Source organism: Centroberyx gerrardi, chromosome 12, assembly GCF_048128805.1.
Source record: "Centroberyx gerrardi isolate f3 chromosome 12, fCenGer3.hap1.cur.20231027, whole genome shotgun sequence".
Classification (NCBI taxonomy): Eukaryota; Metazoa; Chordata; class Actinopteri; order Beryciformes; family Berycidae; genus Centroberyx; species Centroberyx gerrardi.
The window spans coordinates 31,369,706-31,383,675 of NC_136008.1; the positions used below are offsets into that span (position 1 = coordinate 31,369,706).

The following is a 13,970-nucleotide window of genomic DNA, read 5'->3' on the forward strand; positions in this document are numbered from 1 at the left end:
TTGTTTTTTTCCTCGGCCTGTATTTGGGGCCGGCCTTTATTTGTTTGTGTCGACCCCGGCCCCGGCCATTATCCGAGACCTGGCTTTTAATTGACTACCGGCCACTATTAGAGGAAATACGGTATTTGCACTATCTTGACCTATGATCAATATCTCTTCAAATGGATGCTGGTGCCCATACCGTCCTCCCGGAGACTGGACTGGGTTAGGGACCCAGTGTGGTGCTAGGTCTAGCAGAGAAAGCTGGGGTCCCTGCAGGCTGCAAGTTCACACATGATAACCTTTTCACGTCATTGTCACTAATTGATGAAATGACCAAGCACAGTTATGGCTGCTCAGGGACCACGCGGCAAATCGCCTGTTTGATGTTCCATTCAGATCTCTGAAGGAATTTGAGAAAATGCCACGAGGATCCACAGAAGTACTGGTCCAAGGAGAACAGTGCCGTTACTGTGGAAACAAATATCGAAAACCAATACACTGAAGCACCAGACAGAAGATGGAACAAGGAAAATAAGACCTTTTATCATCTCCAACAGCCACAAACCATCCAGTCGTATAATAAGCGAATGGGAGGAGTGGATCTCCATGATATTCAGGTGTCCTGCTACCACAACACCATCAGATCCAAGAAATGGTGGTGGCCCATTTACTCATGGATGCTCAACTCTGCCCTGGTTAACAGCTGGCTCTTCTACAGGGATCAAATAAATTATGATTATGACCTTCTACGCTTTCAGTGCATTGTTGCACAGAGTCTTCTGCAAAAATTTGGAACCAAACCAAAAGGTCATGGAAGGCCCTCCTCACTGTCAGCCACTGTGGTTGATTCAGCCAGGTTGGATAGCACTGCCAACTGTCCAATCAACACAGGTAATCACTTTATCAGATGCAGTGATTGTAATTGTGACTCAGCATATCATTGGATGAAAGTGCCAGGCCATTTGTATATAGAATCCTTCAAGAAATGGGTTCTTAAAAATCTCTGTACATAAGAATCAGTGGAAAACCATTGGGAAATATGTATTTGTTTATCTTTCCACAGGGAAGCGGTTTTCCAGATGTCTTGTATGTGATGGTCGCATGTGAGAAGTGTGCCAGGCCACTACATATATAGAATGCTTCAAGAAATTCCATCGGTGCTAAATTAGCACACTACCAACATGTCAACCAACAGTACACTGCCAGCACTTTACCAGCACACTAGTAGCACATTAACAACACATTAGCACACTTCTAACACACCACTACTGCAGCAAACTACTCTGCCACCGCTCTACCACCACACTACCAATACCAAAACACTATCAACAAACGAAAAGTAGCACAAAAGCCTTGAAAATTGTTCAGTTTTTGTTTTAGTTTTTGATGGTTCAGTCCTTTGAGATGCTATAAGTAATGGGTCATACTGGATGAACTAATTTTAGATGAAGTATATGCTACTTTCAAAATGACATGCATTGTTTAACGTGTGTTTTAAAAAAAAATAAAAAAAATGTTAAAATTACATTTTTACTTAAAAATACATTTTAATTTATTTCTGTTAAGTTATTTTGAGTGTAGAAACAGTGGGCCCTTTGTAGAACCTTCCTTATTATGAAGGGTGAATATTCAATTGTTTTTCCAAGTTGAAGTGGTTTGATCTAAAATGCTCTAGTTAAGTAAATCTATGTGCATTTTTTATTTAAATGTTCAAAAATAAATATGAGTTTTGGAATGTATTGGTATTTGGTATTTGTTTACAAGATGTGACTGAAGATCCCTATGTTCATTCTCCTCTGTATTTACCATTTACTACATAGAGTGCCTGTGTTATACCACCGGTCACAATTGTTGCCAGAAATAAAACACACTTTTTCACATACTTGTCCTTGATTTTTTTTTTTTTTAAATTAAGATTGATTGTTTGTTAGTGATACAAATACAAATAATACGAATATGAATACAAATTCTGTATGGACATTTTTGGGAACAAATGGGTTAACAGAGAACTACCTACATTTGAGTATCGTCAGCGTAAAGGGCAGTTTATAGTACAGCGATTTATGATCGTCACCACCGGCGATGATCATATTCTATCGTCGGTCGCAATGACATGTTGTTTATACTTCCAGCGACAGGCGATCTGTCATCGTTGCGATGGTCGTTGCCCCCATCGCTGAGACTTAAATTGGATTGAACTTTGACCCCATCGCTGGCTCAGTTGTCATGACAACTTTATGGAATTCTCTTATCCTAATGTCGATTAATTCTCTGAGCTCAAATTAAACGTAATCAACAGCTCTGGAAGACCGTACTTTTGTAATAGACTGTAGAATAAAACGTACACTGAGGAGACAATTTATGCTATTTATCTAGACCTGGATAAAGACAATAGTGTGTTCACTTGAATGAAACTCCAGTGTTCACTTGAATGAAACTTCTTATTTAAAAAGAAAGAATGAAAAATAACATTGCAAAAGCAGTTACATAACATGTAGGTACATTAGGCTATTCTGCAGACTGGTTTACAAACTGCATTATTATAATTTACTTTCAAATGGTTAAATTTTCAATTAGTGCAATTAAGAAAATATATTTCGTTACATGCCGTTATTAAAAGCAGACTGCAGCAGCTGGTTGACACGCTTGGAGTCTGTAGGTTCCGACTCGCTTTCAGAACAGACACAACAATAAACTTCACAACCTGGGAATATTTGCATTACTTTGAACTGATGGAAGAAAAGGGTAAGAACATTATTGTTACCTGTACATCTGAGAACTGAAAGCACTTGCCAATGTGTTGTGAGCGCTATCCGCGGTTTATTTTTTAGACCAGACATGATTAATCAAGGCTGCCTCTGTGATCATACTAGTTTACCATAAAGACGATCAGACCCCGAATAAATGAAAGCTGCTTGTTAACAGATAAGTAGATAACAGCAGTGTACTCGGTGATGATTTCTATAGCCTACTAGTAAGAACATCACCAGAAGACATAAAGGTTGTGAAGTTTTTAAGCGGGTAACTTGAAAGCACTCAACTGGGTTACTTTTAATAAAGACTAACTTAGTAAAGTGCTACAACTACTTGCTATTTAGAACTATAGTAACAAATAAAGTAACTAGATGAGAGCAAATGACTGAACCTCTGCGATGCGTTCTATAATCGCTCTAGTGTTTATACTTTTTATGAGCAACAGCGTCCAAAATCAAAGTTGAGCGATGATGGAATGTTGTTGACTTTGTAGCGATGTCCATCAGGCAATCATAAATCGTTGTACTATAAACTGCCCTTAACAATGATATGTGTTTGACATGTTTCCCTTGGGTCAGATTTTCTGTTGAAAATCTGACCCAAGGGAAACATGTATAATGAGAACAGTAGGAACGAGGATGGAACCCTGAGAAACCCCACACAGTAGAGGGGCAGATGAGGACATAGAGTTACCTAGAGAAACCATGAAATGTCTGTTTGACAAGTAGGAGGAGAACCATTTCAGAGCAGTGCCGGAAATACCAACACATCTGCTAAGCCAATCAATGAGGATGGCATGGTCAATAGTATCAAAGGCTGCGCTTAAGTCGAGAAGGACTAAGATGGAGTAGTCACCATTATCAGCACACATGAGGATGTCATTGGTAACTCTAAGCAAGGCAGTCTCAGGACTATGTTTCTGCTGGAAACCAGATTGTAATTTATCAAAGATGCTGTGTCCCTCAATCACCTCTAGAAGCTGCTCAGCTACCACTTTCTCCAGGATTTTGGAGGTGAAGGGGAGCTTAGAAATCGGTCTGTAATTATTAAGAGAGAAGGGATCAAGGCCAGGTTTTTTGGGTTTTTTTTAAAAAGGGGCTGGACACGCAGTCTTGAAGTGGAATAGAACAGAATAGTGTAGAATACAATACAATACAATAGAATAGAACAAAATGGATACAACGAAGAGAGAAATATGACCACAGAGGAGGCCTTGACATTGTTCCACGACCTCAGTGAAGCGGAGTACGATGACGAGGTGTCTATTTAGTTGTTTATGTATCTTCCACAAAGCGAAACGAAGCGATCTGCTGCTGGCCAGACAAGAATGATGCTGACTGTAGCCCATCCAGCATTTTTTAGGGCTATCGGACAAATTAATGTAGCCTAGCTAGCTGTAGAAGTGAATATCTTGGATGCCTATGCCTTTTTATGCCTATTTTTATTTTGTTTATTTAGCCTATTTATTTATTTAGGCTATTTTTTGCACTGAGCCTATAGCCTAGTATAGGCTAGCAGTAGCCTAGTAGTAGGCCTAATGATAACAAACATATCAGAATGCACGTTAAAATAATATAACCTACAATTTATTTTTGTTGCAGTGCCAAACCAACCACTAGCCCAAGAGGGGAGAGGCAAGATGGGGAGAGATGGGACCCTTTGGACTGTCATTCAGCCAGGAGAAAGGCAGCTGGGGAGAAGACAAGCACAAAATGTGTTGACGGAGCCTGCAGGACCAACACCATATGCCAAGCACAACATAGACTCTCCGTTTGGTACATTTCTGTGCTTGCTGAATAAGTCCATGCTGCAATACATTCGGGATTGCACAGTAGCCGAGGCACATAGGGTGGGTGACAGGTCCTTGGATGTGACTGTGGAGGAACTGAAGGCATTCATAACACTGTTGTATGCGTGAGGGGCCTTCAGCAAGAATATAGAAATGGAGAGCCTTTGGGCGGAGGAATGGGGGCTACCATTCATCTCTACAACAATGGACAGAAACAGGTACAGTGAAATCATGTGCTACCTCTAATTTGACAACAAGGCCAACTGGGCAGCTTGTCTCCACACGGATACATTTGCCTGCATGTAGGAGGTTTGGGGGAGATTGGTGAAAAACAGCACTGCCTGTTACAAACCAGGAGCCCACATTACTGTGGACAAGCAGTTGTTCCCTACTAAGGCGCGCTGAAGATTTACGCAGTACATGGCAAGCAAGCCCGGCAAATTTGGCATCAAGTTTTGGATGGTAGCAGATGTGGAGACAAAATATATGCTGAAGAGCTACCCTGAACTCTGCAAAGATGAGGAGGCCCGTTACTCAGCGTCTGGGAGAGAGTGTTGTGTTGAAGCTGGTGGAGCCATTCATGGGAAAGGGATGGAATGTCACAACGGACAATTTCTTCACCTCGCTCTCTCTCACCCAGAGCCTGCTGGCCCAAAACACCAGACTTGTCGGAATGATGAACAAAGCCGACAGGCAGGAGCTGCCACCATCTGTACAGGAGAGACGGGAGCTGTTCTCCCCCAGGGTCCTAAGTGCCAAGCGCGGCAGGATGTTGGCATCGGAGGTGACATGAAAAAAAACAGAGACTGTCTGCCTCTACAATTCCACCAAGGTCGGCACTGATGTGCTACACCAGATGGCACGGCAGCACTCTGTGAAGGGAGCAACCAGAAGATGGCCAGTGGCTGTTAGGGTTGGGCGATAGGACGAATATATTGGCTATCGGCGATTGGCAGAGTCCATCGCTGGTTGATTTTTTTGGGCGATGTTTTGGGCGATTTTTGTCATTTTATTTTGCTAATTTAATAGTAAATAATTAACCTGTAAAGCGCAATTCAAAGCGTGCGCGAATAGGAACTGGCAGTTGGAGTTGGGCGCCGTTATCCCGTATTTAAACATCACGTCTCCACCCTCTCTATGACAGTTGCCTTTTCACTCTGCCTTCCGTTTAGTACAACGTTTAGTAAACGTTTGGCGTTTAGTATAACCATAAACATAAGACTTGATTTCCGACGTGATCCGGAGCAGAGAGTATGAAGTTAGCAGTATAGCTGTGAATGTAGCAGTGCAATGTGTGTGTCGCTGCCCGATCTCATAGCGACAGAGTCAACTTCTAGCCCGTGATGCTAATTTTCGGTATGTTCAACTCAGATCGGGCAGCGACAAACCCATTTCAGATCCAGTTTATAAGTCGCTAACACTTTAGCATAATCAAATGGGATTTGGTACTAATTAGCGTTGCAGCTAGCGGACTTTTAGATCGCTAACGTTTTTAGCATAAGTCAATGGAGTTGAACATAGCGAAAATTAGCATCACGGCTAGCGGACATTTTCTCTAGTTAGCTAACGTTACATACTAGCTAGAAGTTGATTGTCGCTGTGAGATGTGCGCGACTCACATCTACGGTTGACTCAGATCGGGCAGCGACAGTGTGTACAGTTTAGTTTAGTTTTTGATTAAAGTGAAGGGGGTTAGCCCCGACGTTAGTGACAATGGCTAACCTGACCAAGCTCACTTAAGGTGGACTGACCTTTAAGGTGGACCAGCCATTCTCATTGTAGTCATAATCTCAGCCGCTCTTACACCCGGCGAATATATCGGCAATCGCCGGTTGTTGGGCTGACGGTGGCCGGTAGGAAAATTTTGACATATCGCCCAACCCTAGTGGCTGTCTTCTACAACCTGCTGGATCTGGCTGCCATCAATGCACACATCCTGTACAAAGCCTGCATGGGAGAGGACATTGCCAGAAGGAGCTTCATCTTGGAGCTGGGCAAGGAGCTGCATGCAGACCTCCTAACAGCCAAGCAGGCAACCCTGAGTGTGCGTGTCAGAGAGCAGCCGCAACCGCAGAAGAGGACGCCAGTTTGTAGAAAATGCACCGCAAAGGTTTTAAGTTTTTGCCCCAGCTGGTTGTAAGCAGTGCATCAGCTGTGTAAATTAGCCTATTGGTTTAGGATTAGGCTAGTTTTAGGGTATGTTTGATAATGGGCTATAGCAGGGGTATTCAACTAAAATTCAAGGAGGTCCAGTCACTAAAATTTCTTCCCATCAAAGGTCCGAAATATCATAATGTCTAACTTGTGCTATGATTCGGAGGCCTATATGTATGTATTATTCATCAAATAAAATAAACAATGTACATTTTGTTTCACAGTGGTGCTTCACATTGCCACTTTTTCCCCACGGCGCAGCCAAGGGCATCACAAGGCAAATTCAGGTCAGGCAGTCAGTCAGTCACTCAGTCACTCAGTCAGTCACTCAGTCAGTCAGTCAGGTAACGCTTAGTGAGATGATGCACTCGATCTCTAATGCACCTGATATGCACATCACGTCATGTCTGTCATGTGGAGATGTACAGACAGCAGACCAACTCAATCCACAGTCTCCCGGTGTGAACACAAAAGTGAAACTTAACATTCCACAGTTAGTAACGGGGATTTGTGGACAGTAACTCGTCTTCGTAACGTTACCTTGTGGTATTTAAGTAATGTTAGTGGAATTAGGTAATTTAACCGTGTCGCAGTGCTTCAGTGCATATAATTGAAGATGCGCCGTGGGTCTGTACATGATCTGTGCTTGTTATTACTGCCACGGTTTCAGAACATATGAGACAGACTGGTTTAGAACTCGTTGCGGGGAGAATGAAGGCATATTGGTCTGTCCATTCATCCTTGAAAGCTCGATTTTCTGCATCTACTTTTCTTATTTTGGAGCAAGACATGCTGTCATCTCTCTCTGTGGGCTATAGGATGTCTATAACGTTAATACTGATCAACACTTTTTTTTTTGTTTTTCTTGGTATTTTCTATGTATTTTAAGAAATTATTTTGATAAATATTCATTACTGCATAACGAAAATAAATGAATAATAAAATAATAAACATTCGGTAGTTCAGATGTTATCTGCGTGTTATAATTCTTTATTTCTGTCATGTCTTAATTCAAAAAAGCTAAAAACATGTGGATAGGCCTACTTTGTCTAAAGAGGATAATAAATATTTTTAGCTTTTTAGACTAAATCCTCGATCCAGTGTTTAGGTTACTTTTGCCTACTTTTCACCTTATATTTTCCCCTTAGTAGCGTCAAAGTTAGATTTGTTTTCTATAGTAGGACAACGTCACATACATATAGTACATGTATCTGCTAGTTTCAACACTTCATTGAAGCTATCATGTTTATATTGAGTAAAATATTCAAACCCAAACGCCATTTTTATGGCTGCACTATAACAACAAATAAATTCAAATCTATTTCCATTTTCATTTTTATACACAATTCCATGTAATTCAGCACGATTTGGTAAACTTTGGGATTTTGACTAGAATTTAAAATAAAGTTCTGTGGGTTTGCGCTTGGCCGCACAACATGCTGTAGCCTAATGTTGGACCCATCACCGGGACTGGCAGGGTGGAAGAGGTTCAATCACTTGATATCATCTTTTCAACACAGAGAGATAAAGTATTTAATGATTTTTATTATAATTCCATTTGTAATTATACAAATCAGTTATTGCCTATAAAGCCTAAGTAAGCCGATAGGCTATATGGCTATTAAAGACTATTAAAGACACTTACCATAAACGTAACCTGGCCTTCATGGCTTACATAACTGTTTAGTCATATTTGTGTGCTATTAAGGCTCCTTTTTAATGTCACTGTAAAAATCTATTTATTGTTGAGACCGTCCTTATTATTGCGAAATAACGATACATTGCGGTCTGACAGACTGCTGTGGCGGACAGAGGGGGTGTTAAAAACCTGGCGGCCGCAGTGTTGAGGTATTTGGATGGAATTATATCTAATGGACTGGAAGATGGGCGCACACCTTCTTCCTTATCAAGGAAGAAGATAATTCCTTATTACTTAGACCTTATCAACAAAGAATGATAAAAAAAATTCACAATCAATAGAGGAGGTGACAGACGCAGGTGGGGGGGCAGGGTTAACAAGTTGATTGATTGTTTTAAATAGAATACATTTATGATCTGAGACAAAGTCCATTGTGGAGAGAGAATTCAGAGACAAGCCAAGGGTAAAAACAAGGTTAAGGGTGTGACCGCAATTATGTGTGGGACCACAAATATGTTGTACAAGATTGAATGATCTGACAATATTTAAGAATTCTGCAGCAAAAGCGTCAGACGGGTCATCAATACGTATATCAAAATCACCAACAATAATGCACTTATCCTGTTTGAGAACAATAGAGGATAATAAGTCAGAAAATTCAGTTAAAAAGCTATTATTCTGTTTGGGGGGTCAGTAAATAACCATACAACAAACTGGGGAAACACACTCAATAGAAAAACGTAGTAACTCAAAGGTATTACAATTGTCAGTAATGATGGGATTACAAGATAACACCAAGATAATAGGGACTGTGACATCGACCGGCGGATAGATGCAGCGTCTGCAGTAATGCAGGCACTGTATTGGACCATAGTGGGGAAGAAGGAGCTGAGTTACAAGGCAAAGCTCTCTATTTACCAGTCAGTCTTCCCAACCCTCACCTATGGTGATGAGCTTTGGGTAGTGACCAAAAGAATGAGGTTGTGGATACAATTGATGGAAATTAGGTTTCTCAGATGGGTTGCAGGCCTCACCCTTCATGATAGGGTGAGAAGCTCAGCGATCCAGGAGGATTCAGCTGAGGTGGTTCAGGCAGATGATGAGGATGTCCCAGGTCATCTCACTTTGGAGGTGTACCAGGCAGGTCTGACTGAGAGGAGGCCTCAGAGAAGACCAAGACATGCTGGAGTGATTATATCTCTCTTAAGAAATTAAAAGACAGCCAGCTTTGAATATCCAGAAAATGGTCATGTAAGACTAATATCACTATGGCACAAGGTCTACTTAATTGGATTGCAACCAGGGACAACACAATTCCTGTGTGCCATTGACAGGCTTTAAAAACCTTTTTCTTTATATTGCAGTATCCATTCTTATTCTCACATAGGTCAAGTTTCTTGTGCCTCTAAAGGTAGCAAGAAAACATAGAAGTTAAGCAATCACAGTTTTCCAGGCAAATGGTAGGTGGGCTGAGGGAATTCTAGACTCAAACTGGGTGAGAGTTTGTTTGTGCTGTGCTGTGGCTAACCTGTGTTGCACTCTCATACCAAATCTTCTTCCTGTCAGAGAGAACACACTGAATTAGGATTAAAGTTTAAGTCCAGACCGTAAAACTAACTATATAGGGTTGGAATTTCGCCGGCTCGAACTTTTGATTTTGATAATTTTTCTCCTGGTGGAAGATATACATAAATGATAAAGAAAGCCCAAATATTTAGCCCATATGTTTCCCCCAATTTTGTAGAGGGTCAAAACGATAATTTTCGCCTATGATTTGGAGCAAGTTTAGGGGTCTAAAAGCAACACTGAGAAAGGTGGTAGCTCCACTATTTTTCTTTTACAGAGAGGCTTGTAGGTAGACTACAAGATTCTGGCAGTTTCAGCACTTGATTTTGTGATGTGTGCCTATGGCAGTAGCTGAAATGTTTTTTTAGAGTTTAAATGTTAATCACTCCAAATCTATCAAAGATACCTCAATATCATTTTACTTTCTGGTTTAAAATAAAAATATTTTAGTGTCTATGCATTTGCAAGGCCCTGGGTGGTTTATTCTCTAAGATAATGGCCTGTGAATATGACTCCAGAATGAAATTGTCAAATTTGACATGTTTTCAAAGGTCAAAAACCAATTGTGTGACACATGGTAGGAAGCTAGTCTTTTGTGTCCATAAAGAAGAGGTTCTGAAGTAAAAAAAAATAATATAAAAATTGGAAATGTATCTTTTTCCTTCATGAAAAAAAATTCGGGCAAATATGACAAAAAATAAATATGTTTTCGAGGGTCAAAAATACACTACATTGACAATGTGTGACAAACCAAGACATTCATTGTTGTGCAGAGGGCCTGTAAATTGAATTAAGAACTGTTCCTCTCATGAAATTCACAGCTGGGGGCAGAAAGTGGCAAAGTCAGGTCACTCACTCATGGATGGTTTGCAGGATCCTGCGCTTTGTCAGATGGCCTCTAGAGGGCATGCCATGGGTCTGCACAGGATCTGTGCTTGTTTTCTGTCACATTTGCCCTAATTTTGTTTTAATGAAGGAAAAAGATACATTTCCAAATTTTATATTATTTTTACTTCAGAGCCTCTTCTTTATGGACACAAAAGACTAGCTTCCTACCATGTGTCACACAGTTGGTTTTTGACCTGTCAAATTTGACTACTAAATTCTGGAGCTATATTCACAGGTCATTATCTAAGAGAATAAACCACCCAGGTCCTTGCAAATGCATAGATACCAAGATTTTTTTTATTTAAAACCAGGAAGTAAAAGGATATTGAGGTATTTTTGATACTTTTGGAATTATTAATATTTACACTTTCAAAAAAAATCACTCGTGTTTTTTCTGTTTTTTGACTACTGCCATAGGCACACATCACAAAATCAAGTCCTGAAACTGCCAGAATCTTGTAGTCTACCTACAAGTCTCTCTGTAAAAGAAAAATAGTGGAGCTGCTACCTTTCTCAGTGTCGCTTTTAGACCCCTAAACTTGTTCCAAATCATAGGCGAAAATTGTCATTTTGACCCTCCTGCTACAAAATTGGGGGAAACTCAGTAAATAATGATCAGTGAGCTTTAATATTTGGGCTTTCTTCATCATTTATGTATATCTTCCACCAGGAGAAAAATGATCAAAATCAAAAGTTCGAGACGCAGAGCTCTGGTTGAGTTGACACGGAATGACCCTACAGTAAAATTAAACAAAGCACAGTTGACCATTGCACTTTTCACTTGATGGAACTACACCCCTTGTAGTCATTACCTAACTATGCTAGTAAGCATTAGTAATGTATGTTATCTTAAGCGTCCTGAATTGTATGTCTGATTAAAATTCAGATCAAACTGTTTTGCATTATACAACCTAATCACATCCACTGTATGCAGAATGGTGCTTGCATGTCTGCACAGTATTACAGATCACATACCAGTATGATTTAAAAGTATTAGACAGCAAGAGGTACAGCTTAAATGGGTTGACAGTGTGGTTACAGCGATTGTGCAGAATTAAGGGCCTGGGATAGTGGGGGCCAATATGATGTCTTTTCATTAGCTAGGCCTACATTATTCTCCAATTCAGAAAATTATCTACAGTATACATATTTTATACTATCAACCAAAGATCCACATAATACAAAGGCTCAATGCAATTTTGATAGCTGTTCTTCTGTGTTTTCTGAGAGTGTAAGACTACCTGACCTCATACTCTATTCAGCTGATGACATGTTGATGTTTTGGTTGACTTGTTCAATTTTAGATCCAAAAAGGAAACAAAAAAACACACACCAATGAGGGAGGTGCTGGCTATGGGAATAAGCTGTTATCTTCCTTTTTTTATTCAATTTTAGGACATCTCTTCATTGTTTTGAGAGCTGCATTTTGTGCATGAAATTAACTGTTAACAGCATCTTGGTGTTGGAAGTTGCATTAAGGGTTTTGAAAACTTAGTATTAACAAATGCTTGTACCCAATTTTGAAAACTAATATGCCATCTTCCGCTTATACAAACATGGCCGTGAAGCCGAATATCCATGGTTTGTTATTGTGAGAGAGAACTAATACATAAAAACAATGTTCATAATGTACATTAGCACTATGCGTGATGCACTGTTTCTCAGCAGCTCAGGCAAGATATTATAATTGCTGTAAATTAGAGGTCAGTTATGTCATACAAAATAGGGCGTGACGGCCAATAATCAGTTGTTTGTGAATGTTTAGGCTAAATAAATGACTTATGGTGAATTTACGGGGAAAACATGCAAGCGCAAATGTTACAGCCCATGCCATGAAAATCTCACTCCAGCAGGCAACCCTGCTAAGACCTAGACCTAAAAAGTCATACGATACAAAACACCGTGAACATTGCATGTGATTTAATCTTTACGACTCACTTGGACTTGTTGAGGAACCTTTTGATCAGATTTTTAGCTCTGTAGACGGCTTTTGTATGAATAGGTCTTGCAGGAGAATCGGCGGTGAGGAGCAGAGGCCTCTGAACGGCCCAGGGGCTGCAATTTCCGGCTTTGTCCCCAATGTCGTTCCACCGTCTTGCCACGACGCTGCCACAGCTAACGTTAACATATTCTTGGCGGCCCAACAGACTTGTCCTAACACTAAAACGGAGAAACATTACCTCCAAAATGCGTATGCAACAAGCACTCGTGTCTCTGACTAAAGGTAATGTAGCTTTTCTTCCTGCTTCCTTCTTCTTCTTCGTTTGGGAATTTCAGCGGTTTCGATGCTTCATTACCGCCCTCCACTGGTCAGAGTCACAAAAGTCCTCTTATATCATATTCGCTGATATAATCCCGATAAGAAATTTAATATTTTCCTTTCAATTAAAGGATGGTTCTTGCCTCGGCCAAACAAAGTTTAAATAAAAAAGAAGCAACCCCCAGGTCTGACAATTCTTTGAAAAGAGTCTCTCTCTCTTTATAATACCTTTTACAATGAAGCATGTACCACTGTTTCAGAATTTCCACATTCACACAGACCATCTGGATGTTTACCTATGACCTGCAAACAGCTATTCAACTCACAGTGCCCTAACCTTAACCTTGTCAATATGACAGTGTCTTTCCTATCCTTACCCATGTAAATATTCATATTTTTAACAGACTTTTGTATTGAAAAATATATTATATATATATATATATATTTTTCCTTATTCCACTTTTCCTGCCACTCCTTTTCAAGTCCCTTGATGATACTGTGGCACTCTGCTCTGCCTATACTGGCACTTTAAATTCGGTTTCTCCAGAGGTGGAAATTAACGAATTACAATTACTCTCATTACTGTAATTGAGTAGCTTTTTTGTGTACTTGTACTTTTTTGAGTAATTTTTAAAATCAGTAATTTTACTTTTACTTAAGTATATTTTGTTTGAAGTAATGTACTTCGCTACATTTTAAATCGCTTCCGTTACAGAGTAAAAGAAATCCAAAGTTTCCCCAAGTTTTCTATGAACTGCGCGCCAGAAACTGTCCAGTCTATTGGCCCTGGCTAACTGCAGCGTCAGAAGGTGAACGACGGTCAGTCAGACAGCAAGGAGAATACGTTGGCGCTTAATCACAAAGGAGATGGAGACGGATGAGTTAGAAAACACTTCTGCAGACCTAAATCCAACTGAAACCCCATCGGATTTGGTTGA

The 13,970-nt window shown here is 40.2% G+C and overlaps 1 protein-coding gene across 1 annotated transcript in view; it reads right to left on the reverse strand.

Moving 5' to 3' along the window:
- Nucleotides 1-13,022, reverse strand: part of LOC139914967 (putative ribosome-binding factor A, mitochondrial) — a 99,007-nt gene extending 85,985 nt beyond the window's left edge. Inside the window, exons 1-2 of the mRNA XM_078286978.1 lie at nucleotides 12,711-13,022; nucleotides 9,847-9,877 (exon numbers count right to left, since the gene is read on the reverse strand). Coding sequence (XP_078143104.1) covers nucleotides 9,847-9,877; nucleotides 12,711-12,949 — 270 coding nt within the window. The 5' untranslated portion in view covers nucleotides 12,950-13,022. The remainder of the gene's footprint in view (nucleotides 1-9,846; nucleotides 9,878-12,710) is intronic.
- Between the last annotated feature and the right edge of the window lie 948 nt (nucleotides 13,023-13,970).